General features: G+C 38.8%; 2 protein-coding genes across 2 annotated transcripts; one reads left to right on the top strand and one right to left on the bottom strand.

Moving 5' to 3' along the window:
• Positions 1-12,898: 12,898 nt before the first annotated feature.
• On the top strand, positions 12,899-15,575 carry LOC104420673 (MDIS1-interacting receptor like kinase 2). The gene is given in 3 exon segments (XM_039302544.1): positions 12,899-13,127; positions 14,481-15,146; positions 15,346-15,575. Coding segments are annotated over 3 exon segments (1,125 nt in total).
• A 2,805-nt stretch (positions 15,576-18,380) lies between these two features.
• Positions 18,381-20,080, bottom strand: LOC104448947 (histone-lysine N-methyltransferase ATX4). Its single transcript, XM_039302543.1, is given in 6 exon segments — positions 18,381-18,577; positions 18,580-18,657; positions 18,924-19,048; positions 19,162-19,261; positions 19,824-19,906; positions 20,003-20,080. Coding segments are annotated over 5 exon segments (525 nt in total). The 5' UTR covers positions 19,849-19,906; positions 20,003-20,080.
• Between the last annotated feature and the right edge of the window lie 429 nt (positions 20,081-20,509).

The following is a 20,509-nucleotide window of genomic DNA, read 5'->3' as shown; positions in this document are numbered from 1 at the left end:
GGTGAGAGGCTCGCCTGGCCACCGAGGCCACCGGCGAGGCTCGGCCTCACCCAAATCAAGCGAGGCCGAGCCTCGTGGTGGCCTGGCGAGGGTCCGGCGAGCTTAATTGATCTCAGTTTGTAAGGAAACATATTGGATGGATCTATTCCTTCAAGGGAATTTGACGAGCTTGATACATCTCTACTCGCAAGAAAACGAATTCAGTGGATCCCTTCCCCTGGAAAAAAGGGAATTTGATGAACTTGACTAATCTCTCTTTGCAAGGAAACAAACTCAATGGATCTATTCCATTGGAAATTGGCAATTTGGAGAGCTTGAGCATGCTGCATTTACAGGAGAATGAATTTGATCGTACAATCCCATCGGAAATAGGAGGTTAAGAGAATCTCGAAGTGTTAAAATTTGAGCTCGAACAACCTGGTTGGGAAAATCACTCTTGAACTTGGGAACCTTGTAGGTATTATTTACCTTGATTTAAGTTGCGACAACTTTATTGTTCCCATTCCGTTGGCTATTGGGAAATTCATAAGCTTGACTTATCTCTATTTGCAAGAAAACAAGTTCAATGGATCTATTCTCTAGAAAAGGGAATTTGATGGGCTTGAATTGTCTCCTTTTGCAACAAAACGAACTCAATGGATCAATTTGGTCAAAAATAGGCAATTTGGAGAAGTTGAGCATGCTGAATTTACGGGAAAATAGATTTGATGGTGCCATCCCATCGAAAATAGGAGATTTAAGGAATATCAAGCTTCTAGATTTGAGTTTGAACAACTTGATCAGGAAAATCCATATTGAACTTGAAAATTTAAGCAGGCTAAGCCATCTTGATCTTCACAACAATTCTCTTTCTGGCTCAATTCCCACATTTAAAAACAATACTCTCTTAGTTCGCCTTGACTTATTATAAAATCATATCAAGGGCCTAGTTCTAGATAATCTGAGAGCGGCTTTTCCTGACACCTCTTTTATGGGCAAGGAAGCCGACAGAAGAAGGTCTAGCGTTGTTCATTATATGACAATGTTCGTTCTGCTGGCTACAATATTCATTTCCGTACAGTTCTTGGATCATGCTTCCTATTTCGATGTGGCACAAAAACAAGCGATCAGAGACTATAGAGAAAAATGGAGATTTCTTGTCAATATGGAACTATGATGAGAGGATTGCATGTAAAGACATAATAATGTAACGGAGGACTTGACATCAAATATTGCATTGGGATCGGAGATTATGGTAGTGTCTATGAAGCACAAGTGCCCAATGGAAAAGTTGTGGCACTAAAGAAACTTCCCCACTTTGAAGCAAAGGATTTGCCCTCCAACAAGAGGTTTCGAAATGAAGTGAAACACTTGACAGAAGTAAGACATAGAAGCATAATCAAGCTTCATAGTTTCTGCCTACATAGGCAATGCATATTCTTGATCTATGAGTACATGGAAAATGGGAGCCTATTATGTGTTTTGAGAGATGAAATTGAAGCGATGGAATTAGATTGGTCCAAAAAAGTCGACCTCGTCCAAGATACAGCACATGCTTTGTTTAGATGCACCATGACTATGCTCGGCCAATGGTTTATCGAGACATATCTAGCAATAATATCTTACTCAACAGTAAAATGCAGCCTTTTGTATTAGATTTCGGTATCGTAAGACTTCTCAATCCTGATTCCTCGTCTAACCTCAATACAAATATCGCTGGCACCTATGGATACATTGTACCAGGTAAGCAACCATTTACGATTGGCTGAAGTCTTATCATCCATGCGCGTTAATGACTTGTGGTGTATTATTACCCAATAGGTTCCCGTGGGGACCCACCCTGCTCATCGTGGGTCACCCACCCGTATTTATTTTATTTATATTTTTCACAAGCCATGACCTTCAATACTTATGATGCCTTTGTTTCTTTTTTCGGAGCTCGCATATACTTTGGCATCAATGAGAAGTGTGACGTATATAGTTTTGGAGTGGTAGCAATGAAACAATAATCGGTGAGCATTATGGAGATATTTTATTGATATTATTGACATCCTTTGGAGAAGATATCATGCCACATAAAATCTGACTTGTGGTTGTCTTTTTCAAGAAAGAACTCCGTTGCAAGAAGTATTATTCTGATGGTTTCTTTGGCGTTTGCTTGCTTGTGTACTAATCCAAGTCTCGACCAACTATGAAGCAAGTCCTAGAAGCTTTTTTACCTTGGAAGTTACCATTGGCAAAGCCCTTCCATGAGATCTCATCGGCTCAGCTCCGCGATAATAATAGATCATGGTTGGAAGGTGGACCCACAAAAGCTTCATCAGAACTAAGCGATTGGGGTCATTAAGTGTTTGTCCAGTAAAGAGTTAAATTGATAAAATGAAGCTGCGATTTGGTGATAGTGACTCAGGATATATAAATGTATGGCTTCTGCAACTTATTAAGTCGTGTTAAACTCTTTTTCGATAATATACATAGAATTGAGAAGCAGTTTATGAAGGATATCCGTTTATTTTTCTGCATACTATGGGCAGCTCCTAGAAAATAATCGAGGAGCATGGTGGGAAGGTGGATCAACAGAAACATCGTCAAGCCTACAAGAAGAGCAACGACCATGATGCCGCAAATCGGTGAACATGGTTGCGGATATGAAGTATACGGCTTGTGCAATTTAAGAAATGTTGAACTTTTCTCGTACTCGGTAGGCTAAAAGTTTACCCTAGGAGCAATTGGTTAGGAGTGAGAAGCAATTACAACATAGTTTATCTCTAGTCTTTTTATGAAGATTGAAATGCATGTTGAATGATAATGCGTTGTTGTCGGCATCATTGTTTGGCTTGTTAAGGACATTCACTACGTATTTGAAGGATCGTTTCTGTTTAGTTGAAGTTTTGCCAATCAATCAAAGAGCGAAAATGGTGCAATTTACGTTTCCTTCACGATGGCTAAATATCAGACATCACGGAAACGGCCAAAGACCAAGACTTCTCTTGAGCGTGTAGACGACCCATGTACATGAAAATGAAGCTTCTAAAGACCTAGACTTTTGAATTGGGTTTCTGACCAAGACCTTCTTGACTTCTTAAACGTGCCTAACTTCCATAAAAAAAGCCAGTTCAATTTCTAATTGAATCACCATTTTGTTTACCGTGAAATTGACGACGAAGGGGCTACCGGCCATCTTGCAAGAATAATGTTGCAGAAATTCGACTTCTCTGATTAAGGGGGTGTCCTACACTTCCATTGTAAAAGAAATAATTAATCGTATCAGAGATGAATTCCCGCAAATTAATTCATATCTGCAGAAATTTAAAACAAGGTACACTCCCTATTAGTGTCCTTAAGTGACCGCCACTGGGATTTGTAACTTGCAAGATATTGATCATTGCTTTTGCAGCAAAATTTTTTCTCACACTCTCCACTCTCCTTGCTTGGGACTCGAGTATCTATATGAAGACCTTGACCTCTCACGAACCATGCGACACACAGTGCCTGTGGTCCAGAAATTCAACACACAAAACCACAAAGCCCAGCTGAGGAAGATTTTCAAGCCTAGTTATGAATTCCAATACCAAAGCCCATTTTGGCAAGTCCATCTTCTAAGCCGTTCTTTATATATAACTTCGTTCAACCAGAGAAAGCCTCCATTTCAGCTCCTCCCTCTCGTCTTTAATTCATAGTTTTCCATAAGTAAAGCGCAAATCTATGGAATATCTCGCTAATCTCATAATCCAGTTAAGGCACAAGGCAAAATCTTAATAGGCAGTCGGTCTCAACATGGAATTGTTGTCATTTTGTGTGTATGGGGAAACAAACCTATGTTATGGGTTTAATTCACACATACAAATTCGTTTCTTTAACCAAAATCAACCTCATGTTTCATTCGCAATATACCCATCTTTCCACCTTAATCTTTGCTTGCATTTGGCAAAAAATTAATAAATAAAGAAAATATTTGCTTGCATTCAATTTCTTATTTGGACCTTTATTGAGCCTTTTACATTTTTCAATTTCATAGTATGTCTTTTATATTAAGAGGCACATTTCCACATATAGGGACAAATGATATTTCACTCGAAGTTCGTTAATCCCTTACAAAGCTAGTAACTTACTATCTTAAAAACATGGAGCTATGTTGGTCCTGTCGATCCAAAAACTTACCTCATCAATGTGCACACAGGGCAACGACCTTGACTTCCTTTACGATGCGTGCACAGAATGCCAGTTCATATTCTAGTTACCGATCAATTTCGTGGCTGCTTACTATTATCGATGGGTGTAGGTACTGGAGAGTATGTGGAGCGGAAATGAAAACGAAGAGAGCTTATTTTATATTACCTCTTGCTCCCTACTGATGCGATGTAAATGATGAAATGCACTGAGGTGATGTACCACCATGATACAAATTAAATTTAAGGGCGAACGTTTCTCGATTTTAATAGAAACCGCTCAAGTGGTGCATCTATGTTTGAATCACAAAATTCAGCAAAAGAGTGACTATTCCATGACTCAATCTCAAGAGAATGTATGTAAGTGGTCACTAAAAATTGGGTTTCCATGCTTTTCCGAAGTAAAGTTTATGTGCCAAGGCAACGTTAGCTAACTCGCTTGTTAGGAAACTATGTACTATTCGGTTTCCTCCAAGTTGTGAAGAGAAAGATAAAAGTCTTGCGGGGAACTTCCATGAAACCGTCAACATGATGCGGCGAAATACATTTATGATGGTATGGGTTGTGATGAGATGCAATCGAAGTTTGTTTCTCTGTTTTAGTTTGCCCAAGACAGATTTGGAGAGCATTCCACGTTAGTTTGGGTGGCTGAGATGGAGTAACGATGGGTTGGACCAAGGTTGCGATTCATTTGGCATGAGTCGATTTTGTAGCTTCTTTTACTCTGATGTTTCTGCAAGTGATTACTTCTTTAAACACCGATGTCATTAGGAAAGCTTGAAATATGTCTATATGCAAGAAAACAAATTCAGTGGATCTTATCCTCCAAAAATAGGGAATCTGAAGAACACGAGGACCCACTATTTGCATGTAGACAAACTGAATGGATCTATTCCAATGGAAATGGGCAATTTGAAGAACTTAGCCTCTATGAGCCTAAATTCAAATTTCCTCACTTGCCTCTGTTAGGAATGACTGATCCCCGAAAAACCGGATTCGACACTAAATCGAACCCCTAAATCAATGCGGAAGACGAAGCCCGGGAATACACGTATCACCGATCGTAAAGCACACCACGGAGTCGAGCGTACCTTGTTAGCCACAGATTAAACACCAATTGTCGAAGATCGAGGAAGAAATTTTGATCCGGTGAATGCCAATTTGCCTTGAAGGGAAGATAGGACGCCTTAAGCGTTTTTCTTTTCTTTTTCTTGGAGGGAGAGAGGAAGAGGAACGTACGTACATTCTAATTTCCCAAGAGGTGTCTTCTCTCTCTCTCTCCTCCCTTTTATACCTTCCCCCATCCACGGGCCCTATTCCCGTGGGCCGGGCTTTTTGGGCCCAGCATGGGCGGATGGGCCTTAAGCCCATCTCATAAATCCATCATCTCCCACTCGCACATGGTGGTCCAAAACCAACATGGGCGGACAGGCCCTACTCATCCCCATCAGAGAAAAATCCATCATAGACTCTCACTTAACATGATGGGCCGAACAGAATCCTCTTTTCCTCTCTTCAACATTCATACCGGTGAATAATCCGTGCGACCAGCATACTTTGAGAGCTCGTTGCCATACATCTGTTAGGAATATATAGCAGCTCATAATGGGCATTTCACTCCAAGTAGATTTAGTATGCAGTACCCTAGATTGATCGATCACATTTATATATCTCTTGATCTCTTTTAAACAATGATATATATATATATATATATATATATTTATATATATATATTGTATTCACAATTATGATTATCCCAAAGATAGTCATAATTGGTTAACCGGTGAATACAAAACTACAATGTAATTCTCCAAAATCGATCTTCCTCTTTCCTTCAAACTCTCAATTTCAGTTCAGCTTGCTTTTCTAGAAATGCCCCATTAGATCGAATCAAACTCATGACCATTGGCAACATCCTAAGATAGCAAACACTAAATAGAAATCTTGAGAATAAGTAAGAGTCATGAGGGGACTAAAAAATTGAGGAACTCTTTTCCTCAAGAGTCTCACACGACATAAAAAAGTTGAGATCAAACTTTTGTCACTCTTATTGGTCGTCTCATGCATACGTAGTATGAAATACGTATTACGGTATCAACTCCTTTCCCATGGAGCGTATGTCTACACCTTTCAATACCGTACAGATGATAGTTCAGACATACCCAATGTCTAACTTGAGTTCACATATCTACTCATTCACTAAATTCATCGAACTCACATCCGGCATCATAGACAGATAAAGTAAAATATGTGGGGTATTTTACTCTCGGACATAGTAAGTATTATGTCCTCATCTTAACACCCAGTTAAGGTGACATACGTGTTTTAAGCTTGAGCTCTCGATTATCACCTAGATAATAAGCTTAAAAACAGTCTCATATCTATTTATCACACAGTAAATAGAGGCGATTACCCGTGTGAGTGGGCTAATCTCATATCTGTCCGACATACTTTCCTAACTTAAAGTAATGCACACGAGCATTAAGATGCATAAAGATCAAACAAAGATTCATAGGCATTAATGATGAAAAAACATAAATTCATCATATGTGAATACTTAGGGAAAATTATAATATTCAGTACATTAGCCTCTACGCAGTCCTAGAGATTTCATATGACCACAAAACACATCTCTAGGTACTGGCTTTGTCATAGGATCTGCTACCATTCTATGCGTAGTATGTACTCTAAATTCACATCTTTTCGTGCAATCATATCCATGACAAAATTATACTTGGTATCTATATGTTTGGTCTTGCCATGATATTTTGGATCCTTGGTGTACGCTTTTGCTGCTTGGCTATCATAATTAACCAACAATTAATCTGCAGCACTTCCAATAACACCTAAATGATCCAAAAATCTCTTAAGCCAAACATCTTCTTATACTATGCTGATAATGCCACGAACTCAATTCCCATCGTGGACAAGGCTATACACTTTTGTTTCTTACTGCTCCAACACATGGTGCCATTATTCGGTAAGAGAACAAACCTAGAGGTAGATTTTCTTTTATTTAAATCTCCTCCCCAATCAACATCAGAATAGCCTTAGAGTCGCAGATCCTTTCCATAATAACTCAACGTATAATCAGCAGTCCCCTTTAGATACCTTAGTATTCTCTTAACGGCTTTCCAATGTGCTTGACCTGGATTGGATTGGTATCTGCTCACCATTTCAACTGCAAAACATATGTCAGGTCTTGTACACATCATAGCGTACATAAAGCTTCTAACAGCACTAGCATAAGGAACATGTTTCATTTGTTCCTTCTCTTGTGGAGTCCTTGGACACAGTCTATGGCTCAATCCTTCACCTTTTGCAATAGGAGTGTCTATGGGTTTACAATCCCATATCCTTCAATTCAAAATTGGAAGACAACCAACTTTTGACAGTATTAACAAACTCCAATTGTTTCCGGCAATTAATATATCATCAACATATAATGATATGATCACAAATTGATCTTAGGATCTTTTGATATATACACAATGATCCTTATCTATCATTGTAAAGTCATATCCCATTATGGTATTATGAAAACGTATATACCATTGTCTTGATGACTGCTTAAGACCATATATCGACCTCAAAAGTCGACATACTTTTTCTTCTTGGCCTTTCACTATGAAACCAGCAGGTTGTTCCATATGTATTTCTTCCTCTAATTCTCCATTGATGAAAAACAGTCTTTACATCCATTTGATGTAACTCAAGATCCAGACTAGCCACTATTGCCAGAATAATGCGAATCGAGGTAAATCTCACTACAGGAGAAAACATATCTTCATAATCAATTCCTTCATGTTGATTATACCCCTTCGCTACAAGGCGAGCCTTATGCCTTTCAATCGAGCCATCAGCCTTTCGCTTTATTTTGAGAACCCATTTGTTCCCAATAGCTCTGCGTCCTTTTGGCAGATCAACCAGTTCCCGAGACTTGGTTTGATTTCATTGACTCCATTTCCTCTTCCATTGCATTAATCCATTTTTCCTTACTAGGGCAATTCATAGCCTCATTAATATTTCTTGGCTCATCCTCATCTTGTGGAGCAATTATAAAAGTTTCCCCTTCAATCTCAAAACGTCGACAGAGAATACTTTGGCGACTTGTTCGCTATATGGGAGATTGTACACTTAGCACATCATTTCCCAATATGCTCCCACTCGGATTAGATAATGATGATATCATTTCATCATGTGGTTGTAATTGAGAATGAGTTGAATTCAATTCATCACTTCTCATATTACTCCCACTTGGATGAACTCCATTTATATCATTATCTTGATCCAAGGTTTCAAATAGGAAGTAATCTTCCCTTATTTCGCCCTTCTTAGGAAATTCATCCACTAAGAATGTGACATCCCGTGATTCAAAATTCAGTTATTCTCCCACTTTCCTGCTCACCTATGAACACATACCCTTTCGAGTGTTCGGAGTATCTCATTAAAATACTCTACTTTTATCTGGGACTCAATTTCCCAAACTTGTGAGAGAACATATGAGTATAGGTAGCATAACCCCATGGCTTAAGTAAACTTAAGTCCGGTTTCTACCTATCTATAACTCATATGGAGTGGAACTAACTGATTTGGAAGGCACCCGGTTAAGTATATTGGCAGCAGTTAACAACGCATTACTCCAAAAAGTAATAGGTAAGTTAGCATGCGCCATCATGGACCTAACCATTCCAGTAGGGTTCTGTTTATTCTCTCTACAACACCATTTTGTTGAGGAGCATATAGAATAGACAACTGTTTTTCTATTCCTTTTCATCACATTATTTTCTGAACTCATCAGATAAATATTCTCGACCTCGATCGGATCTCAATACTTTTATTTTCTTCTCTAATTGATTTTCTTCCAAGTTCATAAACCTTTTGAAATAACTTATGCTTCAGATTTATGAGAAATCAAATAGACATATCCGACTCGAGTATAATCATCTATAAAAAGTGATGAAATAAACAGCCCATTGCCTTCCTCTCACATTCATTGAACCACAGATGTCCAAATGGATTAAATGCAGAGGAAATTCAGCTCTTTTACCTTTTCCAAATGGTTTCCTTGTCATTTTCCCTACTAGGCAATGCTCACATATGGACAAATCGACTTTTTCAATATTGCCCAATAAGCCCTCTTTGGCTAGTCTATTCATATGTTGTTGGCCCATATGACCAAGTCTAGCATGCCACCATATTCACATCATTATCATATAAGGTAGAAGACGTGAAATAAGGGAATAACATATTGACATCATCACAGTCAACATTTAGTACAATAAAACCATTTAGTAAGTGACCACAACCATAGTAGTTTGTATCTAAACACAAATCTACACCTTTATTATGGAAGTTCATACCAAAACCAAGCTTAACCAACACTTAAGACAGACACTAAATTGCGACGAATCTCCAGAGCATGTAGAACATCAAGATGCGTCCACCATGCATGTTCAATTGGCAGGTGCCAATCCCTTTAACTTCAGCTCTGGAGTTATTTCCAATATAGACCACTTAGTTCCAGTTGGTATCGTCGGAATTCCACGAAGGATCCTCTATCCTTTGCTACATGGTCTGTCGCTCCTGAATCTACATTCCACAAAGGATTGGATTCAGCCTATAATGTAGAACTTGACACATAAACAAAGTTCTCAAATGTACAAGAGGTGTATAAGTACTTTGGCTCACAACAGTCGCGAGCATAGTGACCTCTCTTGTCACAATTGTAACATCTCATCCTTGACATTTTCTTCACTTGAGGACGTTTTCCTCTCTCTTGTTGGTTAATTCTTGATTTCTTGCAATAAGGACTTGATCCTTTGCATTCCACGTATTGAACGAATCAATATGTTTGCGCTTAGAGCTCAAAACCCTTTATGAGCTAGAACCAGCATTGCCGATATCTATTTTCGGCTCACATGCCGTCAAGCGGTCCTCTACCAGCTCAAGGTGGCGCACAGCATCCTCAAGATCTTCCATAACATGGTCAAGAGCTTCTAGTGCTTCTTGCTTTTTCAGCACATATTGAATCTTCATATTCAATATTTCACAATTGTTGCCGTTCATATCAGCAATTACATTCTTAGTTGCTGAACCATCGTTCTGAACATATCAGACATATATGCACGAATAATTAATGCCTATCATTTATGCATCCCTATTTGCATAGACCCATTATATTAATGAATAATTTCAAGTAAGGCTTCAGAATCAAAAGGTCACTATATTTCCAATCATCCTCCAAAAATCCTAACTCAAAACTATCATTAATATGATTGTCTTATGCAAATCAATTCTATGAAGTTACAAAAACTTCTATTACTACCCACAGCTAATTACCCACAGCAACCAGCAATAGCAGAAAGCAAATAAAAATTTTAACATCCAATAAAATAACAATGCTTTCACATGATACAACTAATATATCGGTTGCTACATCAACAACAATCAGGTAGTAAACATTACATAATTAATCAAAGAAATAAATAGGGAATGTCCCTTCTAATCTATCAGTCATAATATCTAAGAAATTTGAAGGCACATTTGCCAACCATGGAAAAACTTTTGGAGAGCTTTCATGTCGCCTCCAAGGCGCATTCACTCGGCACCATGTGGCGCTCAATCTAAGGGTTGAAGTTTTGGCCAACTCAATCCTATAGTGCTCTCTCACAAAAGCTTCCACCAGCCTCCTATAACCTGGGACCACGTTGACCTCTCATAGCCGATCCAACACTGCTTGCCATTCAGGTGGAAGAGTGTTCATCAAAGCCGGCACCTTCTCAAAGTCCGGCATAAGATAACCATTCCAGATGATTTCCTGTATCATCTGATTGACCTTGACCATAAGATAGTCTCACGGGTACTATTACTGCAAACACTTTTTTTGGCAACAAGGATTTGGTAAGACGATGCTGCAACTTGGTGAGGGTGGTTGAGGATAAAAGATCGTATGGCATCTACGTTTTGAATCTTGTGTTAAACATTGTTCATACCATCTCATAGGAGTCAGTTTATGCAGGAAATTGTCGTTTCCTTTTTTGTCTTTCCTGTGAGACTGGAGTAAATATGGTCAATATAATCGGCTTGATATAGACAAACCACGCGTTGGTATTATTGATGAGTTAGAAATTTTTAGGGCCGACCATCACAAATAAAAAATCGACGAAGACCATCACTTTCCATGAACTATTGCAATGCATACTGATCCAAAAATCAAAGCACGTGAAACCCAAAAGACCTCGAATTCTTCACACTTGAATTGCATACTTGTCAAGGACCTTGACTTCTTGATGGATACACAAGTTCCATTCATACATGCATGCTGATTTACATTCTATTTGAATCATAAAACAGCGAAATTAAAGATTCTTACAAGCAAAATATTCTGCTCAAATATTCTGCTAGCCAGGAAATTAACGAGCAAAATATTTTGATTGCGAGGAAATTAGTGTCATGATTTTTAAAAAGACATCGCTTAAGTTACAACATCGATTTTTATTTGTTTGAAACATTGTAGCTTTACAAACCAACAAAGGTGGCTGGCCGGAAGGTGATGTCATTTAGGAATTTCCAGCAAAAAAATCAGTAACGTAACTTAAATGATCTACTTTTGAAAATTATGAGACTTAAATGATCACTTAAAAAGTTATGGCACAAGATTCAAACGATGTCACAAGATGAACTCGAGATTTAATCTATATTGGTAGTCATCGCTGATTTTCTTTGTTGAGTAGGTAAATTTCAGTAAGTGCTGTAGCTATAAAAAAAAAAAAAAATTCTGCTGGTAAATGACTTTTTACAGGTAATTTATCGCTAAAATTTAAAAGAATTGGTAAAGTTAACAAGTTGGTAAGCAACGCAAATAAAAGTTAGTAATTCAATAGAAAAATCAGTTAGTCTAAAGAAGGAAACTCAATAAATGTTGGCAAGCAACTCAAATTATACTTGATAAACCAAAACTAGTTGACAACCATTAGGAGAAATAACTAGTGCACAGAAAAAAATGTTGGTAATTCATATAAGTGTTGATAAATTTAAAGAATTTGCGAAACAAGCAAAGAAAAGCCAACAAATTATAATAAAAGTCAATAAAATAAAATAAAAAACAAACATTACAATAACTCAAATGCGAGTTATTAATCCTGACAATTCAATCGAGAAAAAGTTGGTAAGTCATTTAGGGAGCTATAAGAAAGACAAATAAAAATCAGTGAAAGATAAGAAAATATGATAATTTGTAAACTACAAATAAAAATTAGTAATTTATCAAAGGATTGAATTTTATTAGCAAATTATCAAGAAATAATAGTCTAAATATTTTCATGAACAATGGTTATATTTTATTTTTATTTTTATAAGTGATACATGCTATCATTCTTTAAGACAATATTTTTTAAATCATTTATTGTTCATGAATCAAACAAATTTTGAATTGATTCATAAATTAATTCAATTTATTGTTTTTAGTTTACATTTTGCAGCCTTACGAGTTGATGGCAACTCGACCATCTCAAAAGAAAATTGAAGGAACCGTACAAATCACTTTTCTTTGGACGCATAAGTTGGACAAATCATTAAAAAGTTAAAACGCATCAATCGTACAAGTCGCGTTTGCTTTTTCGCATCAGTATAGTGTCTTCTTGCTTTCCTTTATAAGTGCAGTATAACATGTGACTAAACAAGACCTAGTTTCTCTTACTACAGCAGAAGAAAGAGGCCACCCCATGATGAGCATAATAATCTGCAATATGTCCTTGTTTATACTGTTCATTATAGCTTTCTCCTGCTCCAATCCAATTGTTGCAGAACCAGCACCTGCTATGAAGTCAGAGGCAAGTGCACTTCTCCACAGCAAGTGGTGGCCTCCCTCCATCACTGGCAACACTTCCTTACCTCATTGCGAGTGGCCCGGGGTATCTTGTGAGGCCTCCGGGAGCATCACCAAGATTCGCTTGAAAACTGAGTACCAAATAGGAGGTAATTTCAACAACAATCTACTTCCGAGCCTCACTTCTCTTCAAATCTTTTATAATGGATTGGCCGGCAAATTCCCCCTTCAAATATGTACTCTGTCGAGACTAACTCGCCTTGACTTATCCTACAATTCTCTCACTGGCGAGTTGCCTCCCTGTCTCGTAAACCTCACGGGACTTCAAGTTCTTGATATGAGTCATAATCAAATTAGAGGTGAAGTCCCTCCAATTGTTGGTCGCTTGCACGATTTACGATCCCTCAAATTTAACTCAAACAAATTAGGTGGTTCTATCCCTCTAGAACTTGGGAACCTCACAAAAACATAAGATGTTGATTTAAGTTGCAACAACTTCATTGGTCCAATTCCGTCATCTATAGGAAATTTGACAAGTTTGACCCATCTCTATTTGCAAAAAAACAAACTCAATGGATCTATTCCGTTGGAAATAGGCAATTTAGAAAGCTTGATCATGTTGAATATACGGGAAAATAGATTTGTTAGCACCATTCCATGGGAAATAGGATATTTAAAAAATCTCAAATGGCTAGATTTGAGCTCAAACAACTTGGTTGGGAAAATCCCTATTGAACTTTCGAACCTTGGAGAAATGAATTATCTTGATTTGAGTTGCAACAACTTAACGAGTCCCATTCCATTGGCTATCGGGAAATTGATGAACTTGACTGATCTCTATTTGCAAGAAAACAAGTTTGATGGATATATTTCTTGGGAAATAGGGAACTTGATAAACTTGACTCATCTCTATTTGCAAGAAAACAAGTTTGGTGGATCTATTCCTCAGGAAATAGGGAACTTGATAGGCTTGACTCATCTCTATTTGCAAGAAAACAAGTTTGGTGGATCTATTCCTCCGGAAAGAGGGAATTTGATGGGCTTGAATTGTCTCATTTTGCAACAAAACGAACTCAATGGACCTATTCCGTCAGAAATAGGCAATTTGGAGCAGTTGAGCATGCTGAATTTACGGGAAAATAGATTTGGCGGTTTCATCCCATCGAAAATAGGAGATTTAAGAAGTCTCGAGATTCTAGATTTGAGCTCGAACGACTTGATTGGGAAAATCCCTATTCAACTTGAGAATTTGGGTAGGTTAAGCCATCTCAATCTTCACAACAATTCTCTTTCTGGCTCAATTCCCACATTTAAAAACAATACTCTCTTAGTTCACCTTAACTTATCATACAATCATCTCAAGGGCCCAATTCCAGATAATCTCAAAGCTACTTTTCCTAACACCTCTTTTATGGGCAACGAAGCCAACAGAAGAAGGTCTAGCGTTGTTCATTACATGACGATGTTCGTTCCGTTGGCTACAATAGTCATTTCATTTACAGTTCTTGGATTGTGTTTCCTATTTCGAGGTGGCACAAAGAGCAAGCAATCAGAGACTACACAGAAAAATGGAGATTTCTTGTCAATATGAAACTATGACGGGAGGATTGCATATGAAGACATAATGAATGCGACGGAGGACTTTGACATCAAATATTGCATTGGGACCGGCGGTTATGGTAGTGTCTATAGAGCACAAGTGCCCAATGGAAAAGTGGTGGCACTGAAGAAACTTCATAGCTTTGAAGCAAAGGACTTGTCCTCCAACAAGAGCTTTCGGAACGAAATAAAACACTTAATAGAAGTAAGACATAGAAGCATAATCAAGCTTCACTGTTTCTGCCTACATAGGCAATGCATGTTCTTGATTTATGAGTACATGGAAAATGGGAGCCTATTCCGTGCTTTGAGAGATAATGTTGAAGCGGTGGAATTAGATTGGTCCAAAAGAGTCGATCTTGTCCAAGATATGGCACATGCTTTGTCTTACGTGCACCATGACTGCGCTAGGCCAATGGTTCATCAAGACATATCTACCAACAATATCTTACTCAATAGCAAAATGCAGGCTTTTGTATCAGATTTCGGCACCGCAAGACTTCTCAATCTTGATTCCTCGTCTAACCTCACTACAAATATCGCTGGCACCTATGGATACATTGCACTAGGTAAGCAACCGTTTACGATTGGCTGAAGTTTCATCATCCATGGGTGTCAATGACTTGTGTATTATTACACAATAGGTTCCCGTGGGGACCCATCCCGCTCACTGTGGCTCAGTCACCCGTATTTATTTTATTTATATTTTTTGCAAGCCTTGACCATCATAACTTATGATGCCTTTTGTTTTTTTTTTTTTTTTTCAAGAGCTTGCATATACTTTGGGCGTCAATGAGAAGTGCGGCGTATATAGTTTTGGAGTGGTAGCAATGGAAATAATAATGGGCGAGCATCCTGGAGATATTTTATTGATGTTATTGACATCCTGTGGAGAACATATCGTGCTACATAAAATCTTAGACCCGCAGTTGCCTTTTCCAAGAAATAACTCCATTGCAAGAAGTATTGTTCTGTTTCTCTGGCGCTTGCTTGCTTGAGTACTAATCCAAAGTCTCGACCAACTATGAAGCAAGTCTCGGAAGCTTTTCTAGCTCAGAAGTTACCATTGGCGAAGCCGTTCCATGAGATCTCATTAGCTCAGCTCCGTGATAATAATAGATCATGGTTGGAAGGTGGACCCGCAGAAGCTTCGTCGGAACTAAGCGATGAGTTAGGGTCATTGAGTGCTTGTCCAGTAAGGAGTTAGACTGATTAAATGAAGCTGCAATTTGGTGAAAGCGACTCAGGATATACAAATGTATGGCTTCTGCAACTTATTAAGTCGCGTTAAACTCTTTTTCCATACTATGCTATAGAATTGAGAGGCAGTTTACACAGGACATTCGTTTATTTTTCTGAATACTATGGGCAGCTCCAAGAAAAAAATCGAGAAGCATGGTGGGAAGGTGGATCAACAGAAACATCGTCAAGCCTACAAGAAGAGCAACGGCCATGATGCTGCAAATCAGTGAACGTGGTTGCGGATATGAAGTATACGGCTTGTGCAATTTAAGTCATGTCGAACTTTTCTTATACTAGGTAGGCTACCCAAGGACCAATTGGTTAGGAGTGAGAAACAACTGCAAGACTGTCAGTTTATCTCTTTTCCTTTTATGAAATTTGGAATGCGCGTTGAATAATAATGCGTTGTTGTCGGCATGAATAAGCACATTTATTACATATTTGAAGGATCGTTTCTGTTTAGTTGAAGGTTTGCTGGTCAGTCAAAGAGTAAAAATGGGGCAATTTATGTTTCCTTCACCTTGGCTAAAGATCAGGCATCATGGAAATGGCCGAAGGCCAAGAATTCTCTTGAGCGTGTAGACGACCCATGTACATGAAAACGAAACTTCTAAAGACCTAGACTTTGGAATTGGGTTTTCGACCAAGACCTTCTTGAGTTCTTAAACGTGTCCAACTTCCATTAAAAAAGCCGGTTCAAGTTCTAATTGAATCACCATTTTGCTTACCGTGAAATTTATGACGAAGGGGCTGCCGGCCACTTTGCAAGAATGATGTTGCAGAAATTCGGCTTCTCTGTTTAAGGGTGTGGTCTACACTTCGATTGTAAAAGAAATGTTAGTCATATTGTACATCAATTCCTGCAATTAATTTACGTCTGCAGAAATTTAAAACAAGGTACACTCCCTATTAGTGTCCTTTAATGATCGCCACTGGGATTTGTAACTTGCAAGATTTTGATCATTGTTTTTGGAGCGAAAATTTTTCTCACACTTTCCACTCTTCTTGCTTTGGATTCGAGCATCCATTTGAATAGGGGTGAGTGGTTCCCGGTTCCTTACAGGTTCCACTTGGAACCTGGAACCTACCCTCGGGTACAGGTTCCTCATTTTTTGGAACTGGAACCTACTGTGAGAACCAGAACCGGAACCTACCCTGTCACGGGTTCCGGTCGGTTCCGGGTTCCAACAGGTTCCAACGTTTTTTTTTTTTTTTTTTTTTTTCATTTTTAGTTTTAAAAAATGCTTCTATTGGAACTTACCGAATGATAAATTAGCCAAGCTATATTCCCTTTATTTGTGGCATCGATTACAAGTTCTTCACTGATCTTGAAGAGCTGCACAATGTCTCAGCATGTTTAGAAGACAAACTGACAGATAATGCAGATCATGATTTCAATGCTAATCAATGAACCTGATGAACCAAAGAGACAAAGCTTTGGGAGGGAAAATCATGAAGAAACACACTTCCTAAACTCCACTCTTTATGGTAATGAAAAAATGAAAAACATTTGAGAATATAAATCGCTGTACTTGTCTCTTTTTATCATGTCCTCCATTTCCAAGAATAAATGAAAAGTATAATGACAAATACAGCATTTCCGTCCAACTAAAGCATAACATGCAAATAATGAGGTAGTTTTCAGAAGAAGGTACCATTTCTCCTTCCTGAATATTTCTTCAAGCAAAGGGTCCCCATCCATGTATACCAGATTTACCGAAACATATTCGATGCTTTTCTGTCCTCTGAAACAGTAATTTAATATTAGCCATTATGAAAGACACATCAAGCAAAATGCGATGATAAAAATTGGAGGAGCAAACATACTTGTTAATGACCATGACATAGTTATAATCAACCTCTTGGCTGTCAAACCTTCTGCATAATCATCCAAGTAAAATCATATTTTTCCAGGACAAGGCAGCATGCACCATATAGTTTTTAGTCAATGGATCATAGTTGTTAAATCTTCTAGGCAATAGACTTAACAAAACGGCTCTGGACATGAGATTGAAGCAGAGAATTAAAACATGTAGACAAGGGGAACCAATCTAACCTATGATCGGCGCAATATATCAACTTCTTTGTTATTTGACTCCCACTCTTCTCCAGGCAGTGTAACTGAAAACAAAGATATAGAATCAGTGTAAACTTACATGAGTATCTATCTAACATATCCTTCCTTGAAATCCAACGCCAAAGAAAATAGAAAGAAAGCAAGAGCGAGCATCAGAATAGATTAAAAAATCCAGCTCAAGAAATTCTACCAATGTTAGTTCTGATAAAAGTCATGAAAATAATATATATCTATATAAGGACTTACTTCCATGCTGTGTCCTGCTCTTGCAGCACACATAACTTGAAAATAAGTAGGACATCTGCTGCATTGAGTGCGGGAACCATGAGTCTCGCTTACATATTACACAACTCGCACCACAAGCAAAGAAAAGCATTTGAAAAGAAGCACCGAGCATCTAGAAGTTAATGGCAAATAAACTAAGCAGTAGACAACAAACAAAATCAACACATCAAACTCAAATACTCAACTGAATAGTAAGCTGCTATAAAGCTATTATGAAATCAGGTTCTCCTCTATTGCTAAACGCTTTTATCATTTCCACAATAAGTACAATCCACCACATCAAAGAAACAGCAATCTTCAAAACTGTAAATCTAAATAAGTATGGATTACCTTCAAAAAAAGAAGTTGGAGGAATTCTAAGTATTCCGGTGGCTGGTTCCATTTTCTCATGATTCGAAAGCCAACTTCGGGGCAAAACCACCCGCATGTGACATGAACCCAGAGCGGCTCGATATCCGTTGGCTTCAAAGCACCCCCTAGAGACCAGCATTTAAGCCAGTCAAAATAATTTCAAGCAAGAAAATACTAACTCACACAACACCAAGACATAGATTTAGAGCAAAAAGTCGGACAACCTGTGATAATGAATTTCATATGATACGGCTTCCTCAAAATCCCAATACTAATATTTCTAAAAAATCAAAAGTGATATATCTAATATTGTCACCATGAACGTCAAATAATTTAAAAGTATAAGAAACAACATATGAGGACAATAGGAGATTAAGACATTGAATCTAACCTTCTACCAGACAAAGACAACACTGCCTCCTCACATCAAGCGTTTCACATGCCCTGCAAACCCATGAAGTGAAGTCTTGGACGTTGTTTACCCCATAACATTCTTGATGCACAGCTATCTGACACCTGCAATCAAGAGTGAATCCAGTTCATTTACAGAAGAAGACAAACTATCTAGTGACCTTTGATTCAAATACCAAAAAAAAGGTGGACAAATGCTATCTGAAAAGATATAAGACCTGTTGCAGATTATCATTTTGTTATAGTCCCAATCTTCAACCCATCTACATACGGCACACCTTTCCGTCATCCATTTAGCAGAAACAGGCACATAACTCTCTGCCAAAAAGATAAAATAAATAATAAAGCACTTCATTCATTCCAAACACTAAGATTCTCTTTTTTTTCGCAGCAGAGGGAATTCTGCTCGCAAACTTCAGCCTCTAGCTTTTGTTTTCGAAATATCTGTCTCTTGATATAATAGTAAAGGAAGTAACTAAAACTGACCTCAACAAGCACTGAATAGGAAAAGCAGGTCCAACACAAGCCTATAAGTCTCATCTAAATAAGAAGATCAGGCCAATCATTAGCAGAACCGATCAAAGGCACTGAACGTTGAACACAATGTGTTGTAACAGCGACAAGCTTAACAATACATAAATTTGAAGCAACATTAAAATTCACTAAAATCCCATCCCTGATACTATCAAAACCACATGAAGCAACATAAACTACCACAATTCGCAGATCATCGGATATAAAAAATGCTTGTGCTCAAGAGTAACAAAGCAGCACTATATCTAAGCAGCTATTTGCTTCCTTAAAAGTCTTCAATTCGCTTAAAAGTAATAATCAGAAAAGCATCGAGAGGTCTCTTTCGCAACACCTAAAAAGCTCTAACCCAAAGCAAAAACACCTCCTCCCATGAAAACACCTCAGAACCCTAGCTTGGTGCGGCGCTAGTGCCTGCGCTTCGCGTTGTACCTGAACGATTTCGGCGACAAAAATTAGGCCACAAAAAAATAAAATAAAATAAGAAGACGGCTTTTTTGGACAAAACGTGAAGGAATTGGATATGAACTGATGGTGTTGTCGGTCCGCATGCGAATCCGGTGAGGGATGGGCCTGTTCGCCTCATCTTCTTCACCAGCTTCTTCTTGATCGGCGACGGCGAGCACGCGGCGACGGTGGCGCGACGGCGACGAAGGCACGAGTCTCACAGCACCAACGGCGGCATGAACGGCGCACCGAAGACGGCAGCAGCCGCAGCTCAACCCACGGCCAAGGGGGGAAGAGCTCAGTTCGGGCGGAGGTGGTGACGGTTCGGAGCAACGATGGCCCGGACGGCTGAGCAAGCGGCAGCAAGAGGTGGTGATGGTGGCTTGGGGACGGCGGCGGTGCCTCACAGTGGCGCGGACGGCAAGACAGCTCGTCGGGCTCAACGGTGAGATGGCTTGTTGGACGAGCAGTGGGTGGTGGGGGTTCGGTGGCCAAGAGGTGGTGGTGAGTAGGGCGTGGGGCGGCGGTGTGGTGGTGGGTGAAGCAGCAACCGGCGAGAGGAAGGAAGAAGAAGAAGAAGAGGTGGGG

This window comes from Eucalyptus grandis, chromosome 9, assembly GCF_016545825.1.
Source record: "Eucalyptus grandis isolate ANBG69807.140 chromosome 9, ASM1654582v1, whole genome shotgun sequence".
Taxonomy (NCBI): Eukaryota; Viridiplantae; Streptophyta; class Magnoliopsida; order Myrtales; family Myrtaceae; genus Eucalyptus; species Eucalyptus grandis.
Note: the sequence above shows the minus strand (reverse complement) of the source record. Positions and strands in the feature narration are given on the sequence as shown.